The following is an 18,811-nucleotide window of genomic DNA, read 5'->3' on the forward strand; positions in this document are numbered from 1 at the left end:
TAAATGTTTTGTTAGTTCCGGACTCTCCAGATGAAAAAAAACACGAAGCCTGTTTATTATCCTGTGAGTCGGCTGCTTGACAAGAAGCAACACTCCCCCTCATAAAGAAGGTCTTTGAACAGGAGTGGGAGTGGGTGCAGAGTCCAGCCACACACACACACACACACACACACACACACACACACACACACACACACACACACACACACACACACACACACACACACACACACACACACACACACGCAGGCTGTTATCTGGCTCCACAGACTTGAGGAGCTGTCAGTCTCCATCCTGTAGAGTGCGTTCACCCCTCAGGGCTCGAGTCTGGCAGGAGATTCCTGCACTAACTCCAAAATTCCCACACTCATTCATTCCCTTACACCTCCCCCACCGCCCCTCCACCGTCCTCTCCATCTTGCACCATCATGCCCCCCCACCCCCCACCCATGATAGGCAGTAAAGGTTGCTGTCAGACGGTTGTGTGCCCGCCCCGATCCGGTGGAGGGTGGCAGATAGGGATCAGAGAAATACCTCCTCCTGGCTGCTTCAAGCCTTTTAAGGTGGTCTTTCCCCAGCAGGGCAGAATGTGTGAGGACGCTAGAGGTCAGGAACGCAGCTCAAGACGAGGCAGTGCATGAGCGAGTTGGGATTGGAGTGAGTGATAGCTGCAGAAACAGGAAGAGAAAACATTTCACAATAACAAACACACGCACACACAAACACCCACACCCACACACCCACACACACACACACACTCCTCCCCCTCAGAGGGAAGTCCTCTCCCTCCAGAGACACACACACAGCTCTCTGATATGCAGGGGTCCTCTGAAGCTGCTGTGACATGCACTTTGACCTCAGGCGGTGAGGAAGAGGAGGCATGAGGAAGAACCACAGCGCTGTTCCACTCATCTACGTGACGGAGGTACAGCGTTTGCACTTGTTCCCTGAATCTGTCTCCCTGCTGTTGATGTTCGTCTCTGCTCTGTGTTTTTTTGAGCTGTTCTGCATGAATGAAAAGATGAATTCAGTCCTCAGATGTAATCAGGTCTGAGTTATTGCCCTTGTGAACCCTGCGTTCACTCGGGTGACAGTTACGTAACACAGAGAAAGTTGATTTACCACTGAAATGTGCTCTGTTACAAACCAAGATTGTAAATTGTCTAACCCTGGCATTCTTTGTGCAGCTTTCTGTCATAAGATAATAGATTTTTAAGGGTTTTAAGCATAAAAGAGTTGATTTCATGCAGTTTTCTTCATGTTATTTAACTTAATTTTGTTGTTGTTATTGCTAGATCTATACCGGGAAAGTTGTTTTTAACAGTTAACGGTTGAGTAAGACAAGTTTCAGCACGTCTCTCTCTCTATGGGAAATGTGTAATTGGCCTCTGCTGCTTGAGTAACGTCTGAGGAATGTCTACATCAAGTCATAGATCATGGACAGGCTCTTATACTGCACAGAGCTTTGTATCATCTACAACATCCCTGAAGTTTCTCTGCATCCGAGCGCTCGAGCAGGAGGTCATGTTCCTCCTGTCCGTCACTGTCTCGGCCGCCCGGGTCATCGCTGCAGTCATGTGTCTGAAAGAGAAGCATCCCTGGGCCAGTCCCTGCCCAGTGTCTGTGTGCGTACTGTGCTGACGCTGCACGTCTCTGCGTGTGCATGCATCATGTGCCCCAGTCTGCCAGTAAGTGCACAACAAAATGCTGCTAAACATCATGTTATGTAAGCCCTCCAGTATAATGGGGCTCTTCCTGCCAGCCCATAAACAAGGAAACAGAAAAAGGAAGAAGATGCAGGACATTTTGTATCGCTCCTCAGGGTTTTTTCAGCCTCTTCAAGGTCTCAGCTCTGCAGAAAAGTTGTGCAGCAGCAACACAATCGTGTTTTCACAGCTCCTGCAGCCTCGATATGTTGTTAAATCCTCTGTCTGCACAGCCTTTAGAAATGTAGCTGCTGCCTGGAACTGTTAACTCTGCTCACTTCCATGTGTTTACCATGGAAACCATCACTGTCTCCGATAATTCAAGACCTTGATGCACAGGCTGCTTTCATCCACACACCCCCCCGAGTCTGCTCTCTCATTAAGTCGTGTTTATCCCACAACAGAGGTAATATCTCCGAGGACATCACAGTGTAACGTGTCAACAACATCGGGTTTTTTTTGGCTCATTGCGGTGGTTGTTGTGTGTTGTTGTGCGCGTTTAACCTCACTTGCACTCTGTGTGAGGACATTTGCTCGATTTTGTCCCCTTAAATTTACATTTTTATCAAAATTCTTCATCAGTTGCCTTGAAACTTTGTGACATTTACGTCCTCCTTCAGGATGAATTGTTGCGACCTTGCTCATGATTTTAAATAGTGTCCATTAGTTTGGTTTATGACCATATTCCTGTAAATGGATGATATTCCAGCTGCATTTGGCTCAGAGCTCAGCCTCACAGAGCTGGAGGCCTGGCTGCAGCCTCTTGTTGTTTCTGTTTATCAGCGTGAAGGGCACTTTCATTTGTCACCTGTTTAATTTACTGGATTTGGTCCAACCAGTCTCTCCCATCATTCATGCGCCACTTATTCCAGCAGATTTCTCAGAATAGCTCTTACCTAACAATATATACAGTGTAGGTATTGCAATATACAATTTCAATAGACTTTCAATAGCCTGAGAAAACGTATTCGTTAGTTCTGCAGCGATGTTTTCTGTTTCTTGGAAAAGATGCTGATGAAAAATAAAAGATATCCTCTGGCAGAGTCAGTCAAACTCACCGTAAGACATTGAGTGTTCTACTGACTCCCCTCAGGCACTGATTGCAAAACCACGGGGACGGATTGCTAATAATCCAAGACTGCAGATTTACACATGGCTATTTATTTTTTTCAGTGTTGAGAATTCAGTTATGACTCAGAGAGGAAGTGCAATTATGTCCGGTACAACCCCCGGGGTGAACCCTGATTTAACAAGTTACAGCTCGTCTTCAAATAGCTTGTATTGTTCAACCAAATCCATCAAACCGTAATTTTCTAATTATTGTAATTATAATGAACTGAAAGAGAAGATTCTCACATTTTCAAAGCAGGGAACCAATAGATGTTTGTTTAATTAGATTCTCCTCTTTAGCTCTTCGTTGAGTTATCATTTCAATCATAACAACTTTATTTATGGCAAACTCTGCATCTCCTTCACTGGCATCTAGCAGAGATCGACAGGAGGCACAACCTCATTAACCACATGGCCTCCTTCACACTGATTAGACTGGAGCTACATGTGTGTGTGTGTGTGTAATTCCCCTGATGATGACGGTGACCTTCACTGACGACCAGGTGTCTGTTGGTGCCTCACACACACACACACACACACACACACACACACACACACACACACACACACACACACACACACACACACACACACACACACACACACACACACACACACACACACACGTTAATATAAGCTGTCATCCTGTTTCCATCCATTTCTCATCAGGTTTGTTACATGTGGACCATTCAATTTGTCACCATGGCAACAAGAGATGATGCTAGCAGCCACTTGTGTAGTGACCATCGGGCTTCAGCTCTAACAGGCTTCTAACTTGAGCCTCTGTGCACGTGAGAAATAAAACACTTCACCAGGTCCTGACACTGTTCTGGGTCCAGATTGTGTCTCACATCTGTTATCACCACATTCATGTTGCAGAGCTGAGGATCTGTTTTTCAGAAAGATAAAGATAATAAATCCCTTTTAATCTAACACTGTGTAATCACCATAATATATATAATAATAATCTGTCCATCTGAACCAAAGTCATTTCTTCCTCTTTACCTACATTAGCTGCATTATTATCGGCGGCAGGGTGTGTGTGTGTGTGTGTGTGTGTGTGTGTGTGTGTGTGTGTTGTTGGTAAGTGTAGAAAACAAAATAAATGCATTCTGTTTGTGTGAATAAGTTCAGAGCAGGTTTGAAGGTTTGACTCAGCTTCATTAACATTTAACCTTGTCTGTGTCCTCAGCCTGCAGATCCCTGCTCCAACAGGGTAAACAGGTTTTGTACCATCAACAAAGGTTCAGTGTTTTCTCCCAGTGAAGTCGGCAGATGAATAAATGTTAGATTCCTTTTCTGCTTTTCTAATATTTATTTAGGACTTGATTTTTATAAACACGGACATCAACCAGCCAATGGCGACGGACAGATTTGAGATTTAAATTTCCACAAGAAATTAAATAATCTAGTATATATTTCGAGTTTTATTTTGTTGATCTAGCTATGGTTAGCGAGCCAGAGTAGATGCTAGCTAGCTAACACATCACTAGTATTGTGCATATTGCTCTTTCTCACTAGTAATGGATTGTAAAATAAGACTTACATGCGAGTATAAGCCCTGACTCATCCTGCTGTAAATTAACATAATGAATTTGTCTGTATAACTGACAGATTAATAATGGAGATCGTCTCAAACCAGCCAGTTGAAACATCTTCTTTTTTCATCTCTATCAGACTTTTAATGTCTCACCTCTGGGTTTTTTCTGTCCCTTTAATTCTCTTTCCCTCTTCGCCCTCAGCTATCGCAGCAGGTGTCATTTAATCTACAAACTAAAATATTCTCCAAAGGGACCTCAAACCACTCAGGGGAAGACAGAGGAAATGAAATGTCAGGAGCTGCTGCTGCAGGGTTGGCTCTGACGTAGGGGGCGAGCGGAGGGATGACACATGAAAGCGTGGCTCGTGCCCCCACATGCTTTGAAAGTCTGACCCCTTAGATATTTATTTCAAACGGCCTCTGGTGCCCTGAGTGAGGCGGCACCAGAGTCCTTTATACAAGCATTCGTACATTCTGATAGTCCAGAGAGCCTCACATGGTAGAACAACAATGTTTTTATTAATGTAGTATATGTAGTATAATCCTTTCTGTGATCTTCATGAGGTGAGAGGTCAGGGCCTGAAGTTCTATCTGTCTATCCATCTATCCATCTATCTATCTATCTATCTATCTATCTATCTATCTATCTATCTATCTATCTATCCTTCTATCTATCCATCTATCCATCTATCCATCTATCTATCTATCTATCTATCTATCTATCTATCTATCTATCTATCTATCTATCTATCTATCTATCTATCTATCTATCTATCTATCTATCTATCTATCTATCTATCCTTTTATCTATCTATCTATCCTTCTATCTATCCTTCTATCTATCTATCTATCCTTTTATCTATCTATCTATCCTTTTATCTATCCTTCTATCTATCTATCTATCCTTTTATCTATCTATCTATCCTTCTATCTATCCTTCTATCTATCTATCTATCCTTCTATCTATCCTTCTATCTATCTATCTATCCTTTATCTATCTATCTATCTATCTATCCTTCTATATATCTATCTATCCTTCTATCTATCTATCTATCTATCTATCTATCCTTCTATATATCTATCTATCCTTTTATCTATCTATCTATCCTTCTATCTATCCTTCTATCTATCTATCTATCCTTTTATCCTTCTATCTATCTATCCTTCTATCTATCTATCCTTCTATCTATCTATCTATCTATCTATCTATCTATCTATCTATCTATCTATCTATCTATCTATCTATCTATCTATCTATCTGTCTTGTGAGTCCTGTCATGTGAGAAGCTGAAACTAGAGAATATTTGGTTTTTTTATGTGTAATAAATTAGTGCAGTGATTAGTATTTACTTTATTTGTTGTTTGGTTTGTAAAATGTCAATTAAATGCACATTAGAGTTTCCTGAAATCTTGATATCTGACTAACGCAACAACACTGTCAAGTATAAAAAGTTCTTTATCTAGATCTTAAACTTCAGGTTATGACGTCGGCCTGTAAAGTGTTTAGACATTAACTTCTAAATTTGTTTAGTTGCTCAAGTCCCCCAAAACAGAAAACACAGTGTCCTCTTCTGTAGCCTGATCCTGCCTCGTGTACTTAGTCTAAAAATGTTGATAATAAGCCTCTTTGACATAATGATGTCACATATTTAACTTTAATTTTCAGGTCATCCAGTTTTCATGTAAAGGGAGGGGTCAGAAATACTGACTCACATTCCCAAGTGGGAATTTATAACCTGGGGCCTCCAACCTCCAGGCTACGAACACCCCCCCCCCCCCCCCCCCCCCCCCCCCCCCTCGTGTCTCTTCTACCCATTCAGGCTTCAGCCTTCCATCAGTATCATCACTGCCAACTGCAGTAAAACTACAGCAGGGTTTTGTGGCCGTGTTATTCACCTTGACAGAGCTGCATCTGTCTGCTGCGGAGCTTCATCTCCTCTCCGCCTAAATCCACGGCCAGAGCGCAATAAAAAACAACTGCCAAATCTTTTCCATTCCCAGCAAGTCCATTCAAGTGCCCCATTGATTTAGTCCCCCTGCTGGGCTTGGACAAAAGGCACGGCTGGAAAGCAAGGAACCATAGTCCTCCCTGAAGAAATGCTATTATAGAGGCTGAAAGAGCTCAGGGAGCGTGAGGAGGAGGAGGAGGAGGAGGAGGAGGAGGAGGAGTGATGTTAGTTTGTTTGAAAGAGTTGCTTTTGAGGTGCAGAGAGAGAGAAGAAGAGGCAACAAACTTTGTCTCCGGAGGAGGAGGAGGTGCATGTGTGAAGGAAAATGTCAGAGTGAGACACTCTATGGACATTTCCCGCCTGCAGTGGATTTTATAATATTAACGATGGATCAACTAAATTAAAGCTGATACTTGTTTGTCGATTTAAAGCTATCTTGTGACGCTACCGTGACATTTACTTATTGATAGCTTGACTGCGCCAAGTTACGAGTGTTTTCTACCAATCAATTTAATTATCACCAACAACTTTGCTCGCTAAACGTTGCTTAAAGTGGATTTTATAAAACTAACAATGGATCACCTTAGAATTTAAAGTTCTCCAGACAAAGTTATCATCGCTGTCTTTTTCTATTCCTGATGCACTGAGAGAAATAAATAACTGCCCAGGTCACCTACTGCAGGTTTTATGAGTGAATCACCAAACCGATACAAATAGCTTGTGACTCTCGTGATTCATAAAGCTTCAGTCTCCATTGGACCTCTTGCTCTCAAGACACTTTCATAGAGGCTCCCTGTCGTATCTGACCCCGCTGTTGGAGTTCATTTCTTATTACGTCTGCCTGGCGAAGCTCAGACTGATTAATCACTGTCAGCGTTGCCAACCGGCAGCCACAGCAGCAGCCTCCCTCGAGCTCTCTATCCCCTCGTGTTGCTGCTTGTTTGTGTTCTCGTGCAAGTATAAGGATCATTACTTGTCCACTATTGAGCCTAATGGGGCTTATCAGCATCAATAGATGGAAAAAACATGTGTTTAGGCCGGATTTAGCTCAAGTGAGGGCTCCATCATTTTCGGCTGCAAGATCCCTACGGATTATATTTTATTTTTTCAGGGAGACACAGATCACGAACTCTGCATGACGGAGGAGAGGCTACGTCATTAGAAGGGGTCACTGAATATGAAATGCTAAGGTGCAGCAAGAGAGATAAAAGCTACGAGTCTGGGAAATGATCATCGGAGAGGAAATGTAATTGCTGGCACGGAACCATCAACTTGTAATATAAAAAAAAAGGGGAGATGTGAGGTTGACAGATTAAAAAAGCCGAGACATTTGAGGACAGGTGAGACGCAGGCACAGAAAGATGAGGACGAGGTGTGATGCAAGGTGTGATGGGGGTTCTGTGGGGGTTATGTAATCCCCCCCCCCCCAAAAAAACACACTATAACTTCACTGCACCAGTTACTGAGCCCAAAGGATGTGCATGTGTCTCGCTGCTCAATGGATTGTGACTGAAGGGATGTTGTTCTGACTTTGCTCTGGTCGGTGCGACGAGTAAACGACGCGTTACAGCACTGCAGCTTTTTGCCTCTGAGCCCTAGTGTCACATTATAAACACATTAGAGCACCACATCATGGACAGGGACATTATCAAGGCAGTAGATTGGTGTCAAAATAGTCTCTTTATTGTCTCTGGAGCTCCTAAAGTTATCACGTTCATTCCCTGTCTGAGAAAATGAGTGCAAGATTAATTAAATACGATCTCCTCTTTAGTTTTAATCTCATCCCTGCCCCTCAACACAAGTCCATTGGACAGTTTTTATTACGACCACAAAATGAGCGTGGGCGTCTGTCTGCTGGAGTGGAAATGAGATATTAGAAGAAATGAGGAAGCAGAGAGACGGTTCTTCTCACAGGGAGACGACGCCAGGGAACATCCAGTCTCTGCTCTGGAGAGTTTCATCATCCTGTCTGTCTCGGAGACGCAGCAGCAACCGGATTAAAACAGCTGTGTGTCAATTGTCACCTGCTTTCTCACATACCCAGTGAATGAAGTCACTTACACAGAGAGAGAGAGAGAGAGAGAGAGAGAGAGAGAGAGAGAACGTAATGAGCGTAAACTCAGGAGGTGGTTACAGGTATCCAATGACATAATCTAGCAGCATTAAAATCAGTTAGAGTGACTCACCTCGGTCAGTTTGTTTGTGGGTTTGCACGTTTGTTTTCAAGCAAGATTACACAAAAACTATTTGGTCACGTGATGGTGGATCGTGATCACGGTGGCAGCTGATCGTGGTTTATGATTACAACCAGATTGCTCAGCTACACAATATGCCTGCTATTCTTTGGTTATTGGCAATTGTGGGTAGTTTCCTTCACTCTTGTTGAGGTTTAAGAAAAGAGGATGTCGAACCTTGTGAAGCCCAATGAGACAGAGTGTGATTCGTGAATATGGGCCATACGAATAACATTTGATTGATTGATTGGTTGAGTATGGGTCAGAAAAGAACCTATTACATATGGTGCAAATTTTCACTTTCTTTAACTTGTTGATTGTCGGGTCTTTTTTTACATTTTCACTGATTTCCCAGAGAATAATTCATATTTCACATAAGGGAACTGATGACTATGAGTGTGTGCAATCTGCTGCAGCTTGATTGAATTTAATGGGACTCTTGTGCCTTTGTGGAGATCTGAGCTCTGCCTAGTGCCGTTCTAGTTTCTTTATATTTCAACTCACAAGTATCAAGCAAATTCTGTTTTATAGATTTTTGTCTGAGTCCATTTAGTTCCTTTAACAACAACTGCTGTACATTAACCCAAATGTTTGTATTGTAACCAACATGGATTATCTGTGGCAAAATCACTGAGGATATGAGGACATGTGGAACCTTCTTATATATATCTTCTCCTCTTTTTTTGTAAATGATGTGGACATATTTATTAGAAACATATTGTACTTCAATACAACACCAACAACACAAGCATAGCTTCAAGAGAATATCTTTACTAATTCAAGGTTGTTGAGTTGCGTTGCATTTCATCATATGAGTTTTCCTGTTTGTCCCTGGGTGCCTGCAGTTGCACTGACGTCAGATGTACTGCTACAGGACTATTAAATTATTCGTGATGTGATTTTTAAAGCATTTTTTCCGGCTTAGATTTTGTTTGTTTGCTTTTTTGGCCACTCAGCAATGAAAGAAGCTATAAAAAAAAAGAAGAAGCTATAAAAATAACCATAAAATGAAATAATGTGCTGAGAGATGGTCAAACGATCTATAGAGCTGTGGTGAACTGTAAAGTCAGGTGATCATTTCTTTGTGGGTTCATCCCTGTGAGTGACAATATAGTTATATTATTTATTGCATATGTATGAATATTAGTCAGTGGAGCCTTAAAAAACTATTTGCACATTGTGTAACGCACAAAATACACATCCTAGAAACCTCATCAGAATGTATGTGATCCCTCCCTTCCACTTTGTAAAATCCCACCAAGAACATCCTGACCCACCCATGACCTAAACATTCCATAGGCCCTACAGAATGTTCCTTCTAAATATCCCACAATCCCTCTGGAACGTCCCCCCCCCCCCCCCCCCCCCCCCCCCCCCCCCCCCCCCCCCCGCCCCACACCAAAACATCATGGAATCCCCTCACAACGTTCCAAACTCCCCCGAACATTCCCGGAGAACTCGCCAGCACGACGTGAACTTTGTCCTCACCTAAAACAAATCCAGAGCCCCACCTATATACGCACCAGTATCAGTATCATTATCCCTGAGCGGAGTGATGTCACGGCTGAGACGCAGACAGGAAGCGCGGCAGGAAGTCTATAAAGAACACAAACCGCTGGTGGGGAAAGGGAACAATGGAGTCTTGAGATCAACAGTGTGGATGTTGTACACGCAAATGCACATGTGATTTTTACATCATCTTATTGCTTAAGTTGTGCTGCGTCTCGCTTGTTGTAGGACTAGTGCAGTGTCCATTTTAATCTGTTTAGCGAGTCCTCCTCAAACTGTTCTCTACTGTCACTTCTTTATTGTTTGTGTTCATCCTACCTGGTTTGTCTGCAATGGAGATTTCACTTGTCAAATGAAACTGAATCGCATTTACATAAGTCAGAAGTAGGTTTGCGCTGAGCCCATCGGCGGTGCCCCCTCTGAACCGAATCAATGCAGCGTACAGAGGGAGCACCAATCAGGCCGTAATTAAATGTCACATTTAACTCCCTGCCTGTTATCTCTCTTTCACACGCATGAGCATGGATTTTACAAATCGATACCCGGGGGGGGGGGGAAATGGACTGGAAGTTTATTAGTTTTTTTTTCTGGATTGATCACAGCGCAGAGACTTGTTGCCGCTGTCTGTCCCCGAGCTGTGGCAATGATCTTTCTAACTATGCTCACACGCGCCTCATGGAAACGATATGATTGAATCAGCCTGGATCTCGTTCAGATTTCGGTGACGGTAATGTTGGCCCCTGCAGGCAGCCGCAACGCCAGGTGCTGTGTGCTGCCCCGCAGGCTGAATCACTGAGTGTCCGACCTATCAGCATACATAGACTTGTCAAAAATGATTAACTGGCTGCTGACTCACTCGCCGGCCTCATAAACTGGGCTTGAGGTCGACGAATGCATGAGCGAGAAGAAAGTGATAAGGAACGACCGAGGAGAAAGAGAAAGAAGAGCGAGATGAGATAAGAAAAAAACTGTGAGTAGACCACAGCAAGTTGTTGCTGACGCAGCCAGTGAACTAGTATAAGAAATGAGGAAGTTGTCATTAATTCTTACTGTTGGACAGTAAACTATCAGCAGGTCCAGATCCTATGACACGGCCACTAGCGATACTAATTGGTTTCTTTATCAGGCGGCCAGAGCAGACCTGCCGTGCGTTTAAATCATTCATGACTCATTCCCCAGACCTTCGTGGGGTTATTCATCTGTATCCTCTCACTGGAGATCTGGCCTGTGTCATGTAAACCTCTTTCATTTATCTAATTACAAAGGGGGACGGTGTCCTTTAGTCAGATGCAAACACGAGATATTTATCAAGACGGCCTGTAAATGATGGGAATGTAGGGTTGAGGACTAATGAGGATGAACATGAAGCTTTAGAAGTTTCTACCTGAAAATAATGGCCAACTGATGATGATCATAGGCAAATAAAAAACACCTGATGCATTAATAAACAACCCAGCATCGCATTCCAGTGGGTTAATGCGATGGAGTGAGTTCTTTCAACGTTTTGTCGACTGTGTCTTATATTTATATCTATCTATCTATCTATCTATCTATCTATCTATCTATCTATCTATCTATCTATCTATCTATCTTTCTATTCTTCTCTCCATCCATCCGTCCATCAATCCGTCCGTCTGCATGTCTATATTTGTATCTGTCTGTCTGTCTGTCTGTCTGTCTGTCTATCTATCTATCAATCTATATATCCATCTATCCATCTACCCATGTGTCCATCTGTCCATCTGTCCATCTTTCCATCTTTCCATCTGTCCATCTGTCCATCCGCCCATCTTTTATTTAAAATAAAACCTAAATCTTATAGTTCTCCTTTGCCCGCCATACTAAAATAAGTTTGGGGATAAATTTGAATAACAGCTTTTTTTATAATTGATGTGAGCAGACAGGTCCTCGTTATCCTATGAATCAATTAATGAGGGTGTAATCGATATGTCCCGCAGCCCCTCCCTGCGTGTAGCGCGGTGGGCGGGGTGTAATCCAGCGCTTCCCCGGCTCCCGGTGCCGGAGAGGAGAACCGCGGCGGGCGGGCTTGTGGAGCAGACACCGCGGCGGCTGGTCTGTGCCCGTCGGTCGGTTCCCTAACGGCGGCAGCAGCCGGGTGACGAGGGGGGGGTTTCCCCGACGATGTTAACGGACCCACGGGCAACTTCGCACCTGAGGAACCGGGAGAGTCCGGAGGTTGTGGCCGGAGCCCGCGGCGCTGCGGCGGGGGGGAAACTTTCTGAGAAGTGGGGGAACACGGACACCACCAGCGGAGCCAACATGGTAAATACACGGGTTCACAACTCGGCTAACGTCCGCTAACTCCCCCGCGGAGACAAACCTCGGTGTTTGTCGGTGTGGAAACCGAGCGACTTCTCCTCCACGTTCAGCCCTTTTCTCCTTCTGTTCCTCCCGGTTTCTTTGAGTTCAGTGGAAAACGCGGACATGTCGTCGTGTTTGAAAACAAGCTAACCCTCGAGTGTTTTATCATTGGACATCAATCCTCCTCTTTTCCCCACAGCGAACAGCTGTTGTGTGCTTCGTTCCCCGCGAACCGACCAGATTCCATTGACAAAAAGCCCCATTTAGTTTTTGCGTGTCTGAAATGGAAACATCGCCCAAAGCAGAACGTGTTTAAATACTCAAAGTGAAGCTTCAGGATGGTTTCTGCATTTCGGCTCAGCTATAATACTTTAATAATCTAATCTTCCTCTTTATTTCTCCATTCTTAGCGTTGGTGTCTCTTTCCCATATAATAATACTGTTCTATAAAAATGCAATGTTTCCCTAATGGGGTTTGGTGCAGATGAACTCAGCTCCTTCCACATCATGTGCTGACCTGCCACTGAAGTTGTTATAACACTGAAGTGATTCAGACACTGGGCTCAGGCGACCTTTCACCACCAGCACCATCATGTCAACCGACCAGATTCCATTTAAAAATAGCTTGATTTATTTATTGCTTTGAATACATTGCTTCAGTAGAACATATTTACATTCTCCAAGTGAAGCTTTACGAGCCTTTCTGCATTTCAGCACGGCTATAATACTATAACGATTTTCCATTCTTCATATTGGTATCTCATTTATTTAATAGCGTTCTATTGATGAAACCACTGACCACTTCGTCTAATGCACATTCGGTTATTTACCTTTAAACCTGTGTTTATATTTGGCTTCAATACTCGTGTTACTTGTGTCTTTTAATCACCTTATACTTAAAATATCTGTATTGAGCACACACTTCTTTACAGTGACATCTTTGTAGTAGCTCTGGTGGCTGGACTTTCTCCCTGGACTCATTTTGACCTTTTAATTATTCTTATGCTCTTTGCGTTTGACTATTTTGTTTGCTAATGGCTGCCTTAATTTCCCACGGGATCAATAAAGCATCTTTCCTCTCCTTCCTAATGGATGTTTGGTGCAAATGAACTGAGCGTCTTCCACACACCGTCTGCAAACCTGTTTGCTGAAGTCGTCCCAACACTTACATTCTGACACTTTGCTCGGATGACCTTTCACCACAGAGTAGTGTATCATGTTGTCATCAAGTAGAGCTGTTTGCAAACAGTATACGGCCCCTCGGGCGAAGGCAGCGGCGCAGCAGGTCCGACCGGTCTGTCAGCATTGATTTCAGGTGGAGGTTCAAATCTCTTCCTCCTCCGGGCTGTCATATCCAATCACAGAGCTTGCTGTGAGAGGAGGGCAAACGGTGTACGCGGTGTTTCGAATGCCAGAACATGCAACGGCGACATGCTTGTGTCACTATTCCTCGGAAAGGTTGGATAACATGATGTGTCATGACAGACAAACGGTTTCTCTCCCTGACCCAGTTACAGGGTCTCGCGTACGGAGAGTGTCTCGTCCGTGGAGGCCACTCGTTCACACTTCAACACTTGGAAGAGGGAAACGACAGCTTTCAAAAAGGTGGAGGTGCCCTGGAATTCACAGGTCTCCAGCGAACCACACATTTAAAAGGGTTCTCTTTATAGAATTGCTCAATTCCCCCACTTCATTTGAATATAATTGTTAAAAGACAGCTACAATCCTTTGAGAGGGAGCGTGCCAGCTGACACCCACATGCACAACTGTGAACCACGTCTCTGTGGTGCATTGTCCTGCTGTCTGTGAGGCATCAGCGCTCCCAGGTACCCAGGCAGACATGCACACATTTAAAGGAGGCGTATGCTGCTCATATTCAGGTTGATGGAATTTATTATTTAAAGGTTTAGTTGTTCTAATGAACCTTCATCAGACTGTCCATCGCTGCAGCTCCTCTTTTCAGCCTCTGGTCCCCTCTGTTGTGATTGGTCATTTGGTATTTTGAATTCGAACAGGTCATTACATTTCGAATATGAACCCCCCTCACGTTTGAATTTCAAATAAAAACGTGAAGGCCCTATTAAGAGGCATGCCTGACTAGCTGCTACGTGTGTGTCATGCAAATGTAAGCGTTGATATCGTCTCGGCTATTAACAAGTTAGGATCTTCAGGAGCAGGGTTATCTGTGGAGGAGAGCAGCTTCCTGTACCACTGACTTTTGGCTTCATTGCAGAACTTCAAGAAACACTGATAAGCATCATATGTCTCCTCTAAAACTCACTCATGCTCTGTGAGCTTTTAGTAGCTGCAGGCCGATCCTCCTGTTCTCGGTGGTTAACATTTATCTGACAACACGCATGTGGGGGGGGGGACTTGTGGGAGTGTTGACTAAGCATCTTCACGCTCACACCTCGGAGCGGCCCAGCACCAACACAGTTGACTGCTGAGCAGCTCTTGTTTGTGGAGGGCAAAGGGCCTTGCTCAGGGGCGCCTCAGCAGTAGTTGTTGTGGAAGTATCCAGCGTTAGTCATCCACTTTCCTCAGGCGCATTTTTTTTAAGTCAGTAGCTGGAAAGTCCTGTGTCTGTGAGGGAGGCGGCGGAGGGAGCAGGATGTTGTCTGAAGTTGGGAGGAACCTGTGAGAAGGATTTCTGCTCTCTTTCAGTTCTTGTTGCTAAAATCTCATCCATACGTGCTGAGCACCACGTCAAAGATGTTGTCTATCATGTCTAAATCTTACTTCTCTCCTGTCTTCACGGTTGCCGGCTTGAATCTAATGCAGCAGGTAGAAAAACGAGTGTCTTAACCTTGGGTGCCATCGTACATAATGCAACACATCTGCTATTTCTTCAGCGTCTCCTCGCTTCAGAGGGCTGTGGTCGTTCGGAGCCTCGACACCAACAGCTGCACAGACGCTGCATGTTTTAACTGGTCGGTCACGCACAGCTCATGTGTTCGGTGATGAAAACAGAAGTGATCTAATACCAGGGAAGGAAATTGATTCGTTGAGCCGGGCGTGGAAGGATCGCTGTTTACTTGGTTTATGGTTTTATCAATATGGATGGTTCTTAAAGGTCGGTCCTCTCTTGTGAGTATTTACATAAGTCTAAAGAGCGAGTGGGTGGTGGTGCATAATTAATGCCCGGAGTAGCCTCCTCTCCTGTTATCATTAGATCACTTTTCAAAGAGGAAGATTTCACCCACTGCAGGCTGGACTTTTATGTTTGTGTTAGATGTAAAGGAAGGGATGGGGGGGTTTCCTTCTCCGAGTCTCGCAGATTTCCCTCCGGGCTGCGGTGTGTGTGTGTTTCTCTAAGATTTGTTCCTCTTGGCCAAGGTCTAATTCAGCTTTCTTGGCACGGACATACCTGGAATTGTGTCTGCCTTCAGTCGCATTAGGATGAGGCTCCTTTGTTTGGGGTGAGAAATACGTCATGTAGAGACCGTTTTGAAGGGTTGTATTGTATTGTTAGACCTCAAAGAAAAGCAAATAATGTGACTGCAGGTATTTTTTTTATCTACCTCGTGCACACATGAATTCAGGTCTTAGTTTGGTTTTTCAGATGGTATGTAAAACCTTTATTTCAAGTAAAACTCAACGCGACGTGTGCAAGATTTCAGTATTTCAGTATAAAAGAAGTATAAAAAATCAGGGTTAGGGTGGAGAACCGGGAACTAGAGGATTCTCTTTCTGTGCTTCTTTCCAGATTATTAATTAGATGATGGACGTATTGTTGCAGTGCTGCTCCGAGAGAAAACAGACCTTAAAAGTTTCATTTTGTGATCCTCAGGTCAGAGCTCATATAAAGGCCTATAGGTTAATGGCCTGTTCACACACACACACACACACTCACACAAACAAAGTGACTCTCCCCCATCAGCACAACAAATCACTGGGATGAGCGGAGCTGGGGGTCATTGTTTGTCCATTCACTGGGAACAAACTGGGTGGAGTGAATGCCGCTGAATGGGGGACTTTTGAATCGCTTCATTCGCTTTTACGGCGAGATGCGAGCCCAGCTCTGCTCGGTCGCGTCTGTTGTCACGGCAACCGGTGGAATCTGTTCCCCCTATCTCTCTCTCTCTCTCTCTCTCTCTTTCTCTGCCGCTCTTTGTCATATCGTGAAATAACCGAGGGGTTAGATCCATTAAAAACGAGCGAGCGTGAGAGGAGGAAGCGACGCTGTGCGTTAAGAGGAGAATCTGTGACCGTATTCTGTAAATTGTGTAAATTATTTCACATGTAGACACACTCTCTCTTTATCTCTCTCTGCCTCTCTCTCTCTCTCTCTCTCTGGGTTTGGATTAGGGATTGAGTGGGCTAAGCTGACAGTGAATAGACACACACCAGCAGCGATGCCGGGTATGTGAGTAACACGATGCGGATTAACCGACACACAAATTCTCTGCCCATCAAAGAGATCTTGTGTTAGCCTAACAAACACACACACACACACACACACACACACACACACACAGCTTTTCCCCCCTTAGTCATAGCTTATAATGCAGATTCTTTCTCAATTATTAGACTCTTGTGAGGAGACATATTTAGCTGCTTAAATCTTGTTCGGCCCTTCGAGCGTTTTAATTTGAATACACTTAAACCCCTCTTACTTTACAAATGTGGCAACACAACATAATAAATGCTAAAGACGTGTAAAGCACTAAAAGCACTGGAACAAAGTTTTTGTTCTAATTCCACTTAATGAGTCATGAGCGACACCGAATATCATAAAAACACTGAAGCTGTCGGCTGCAGCCTTCGTCAAACACACACTCCAGTTATGGACCATGTGCAAATAAAGCCATAGATTATTTCAGTTCGATTCCACCTGCCAGTCACGGTTACGTAATTCACACAGGGGAGTGTTTGCATGTGGCCGTGTGTCGAAATTAGAATTCAGGATAACTCAGACCTCAGGGCCGCGTACTGTACGTACTGTACGTACTGTAGGTTAGTGTGCTTTTAAAGCGAAGAGCAGTGTCGGAATCTGGCGTCCAAAAATAAAAACGTCTCTGTCGAGCTGTTGGATGTATCTGAACTCTTTGCTCTACTACTATCTAAATACAGAATGGGTGAATGTACAGTATGTGTGTCTGCAAAGTATTGGACATCCCAGTGATGTAGTTTCTGCGATACCAAGGAATTTAGACCTGCACTCCAGGATAGAGAGCTGGATATGAGTCAAAATTACCTCATGCTGCTAATTCTATAAATGTCCCGATTCTGCAGTATTCGGTTCTACAAACAGTTCATCAGTGGTGAACCATTCTTATATCCTTTAAATTTCTTTGAATTTATGTCTAGAACTATTCAATAACACAAAGTCCAACGACCTTTAACAGATTTCAGTGATTTTCTCAGCCGCTCAGGGACTCTGGGGATCGATTGGAGCCCTGATTGTAGTAGTCAGTGGCTCTATCTTCACCCCCCCCCCGGCTAATGGTGACGCTCCTGGCTCGGCTGTAAAAGCAGAATCAGAGACTGGTCCTAACGTTCAGCGTTGTTTCCGAACTGCATGAAAAAGCAATCAGCCAAACCGAGCGTGCGCTTCATTAACGATAAGAGCACTTCACATGTGGAGAAGTGGCTGCTTCTCTTTGGACTCGCTCCTAAATCTCGCCTTTGGTGAAAAATCTCATTTGAACTCTTGTGTTTTGATTCTGGTGCTTTAGGTTCTGTGGGATTTAAAGGTTGATCTTGATTATTGGAAATGTCGGGACGTTACTGAACAATTCTTCATATGCTGCTGGGTATTGGAGCCTCTGGTTCAATGTGGATTAATGTGTCTGAATAATCCCACAAGTATTAAATTGTTTATTTGACCGGTCTGAGAATCAGTGGTTGAAATGTTCCCTGAAATGTTCCCTGAAACGTTCCCTTTAAGGCCACATTGCAAACTCTGACCTTAACTTGTCTGATTGCTCTGTTTTTTAAAGCTCTAATCCGATCCTGATGATCCACCTGTGGAGTTCAAACTCTGACCCGGACTTGTTGCAGCAGGCGGGCAGGATTTTCCCCTCGCTCTCCTCCCTCGCTCCCTCGCTCGCTGTCACTCTCTGTCTCCATCACGTCCTCCTCCTCCGAGCCCTTTAAATCTCTGTTTCTGCCTTTTTGCTCAACCTCACACATCTGCATCCCCCCCCCCCCCCCTTGCGTTTTGATTTCCTCCCCGCAGCGTCTGAACAAGAGCAGCGGCTGCCGGGGTAATCTTTGCTCTGGGAAAAAAACCGAGATTAAAATCTCAGATTACAAGAGGAGAGGAGAGGAGAGAGAGCGAACGAGAGATTACAACCTTTTATTTTTTTCATCGGGTCCCAAACTGCATGTGGGAGTGTAAAGGAGGTCACATATAAAAATACACATTGGTTCAGATTGTGCCGAGCTATTCTCTCTCACATGCATAAACCCTTCCCGTGGTCATTGTTGAGCTGCTGT

At 44.1% G+C, this 18,811-nt stretch overlaps 1 protein-coding gene across 2 annotated transcripts in view; it reads left to right on the forward strand.

The window, feature by feature from the left end:
• The first annotated feature begins 776 nt into the window (after positions 1-776).
• The window catches only part of tmcc3 (transmembrane and coiled-coil domain family 3), a 31,070-nt gene continuing 13,035 nt past the window's right edge, over positions 777-18,811 (forward strand). The window contains exon 1 of one of the 2 annotated variants that reach the window (XM_034577965.1): positions 777-925. In XM_034577965.1, coding sequence (XP_034433856.1) covers positions 881-925 — 45 coding nt within the window. In that variant the 5' untranslated portion in view covers positions 777-880. Of the gene's footprint in view, positions 926-12,061; positions 12,332-18,811 lie in introns of those variants that run through there. The other variant, XM_034577964.1, reaches the window with a different exon arrangement.

This window comes from Hippoglossus hippoglossus, chromosome 23 (genome assembly GCF_009819705.1).
Source record: "Hippoglossus hippoglossus isolate fHipHip1 chromosome 23, fHipHip1.pri, whole genome shotgun sequence".
In the NCBI taxonomy this organism is placed as follows: domain Eukaryota; kingdom Metazoa; phylum Chordata; class Actinopteri; order Pleuronectiformes; family Pleuronectidae; genus Hippoglossus; species Hippoglossus hippoglossus.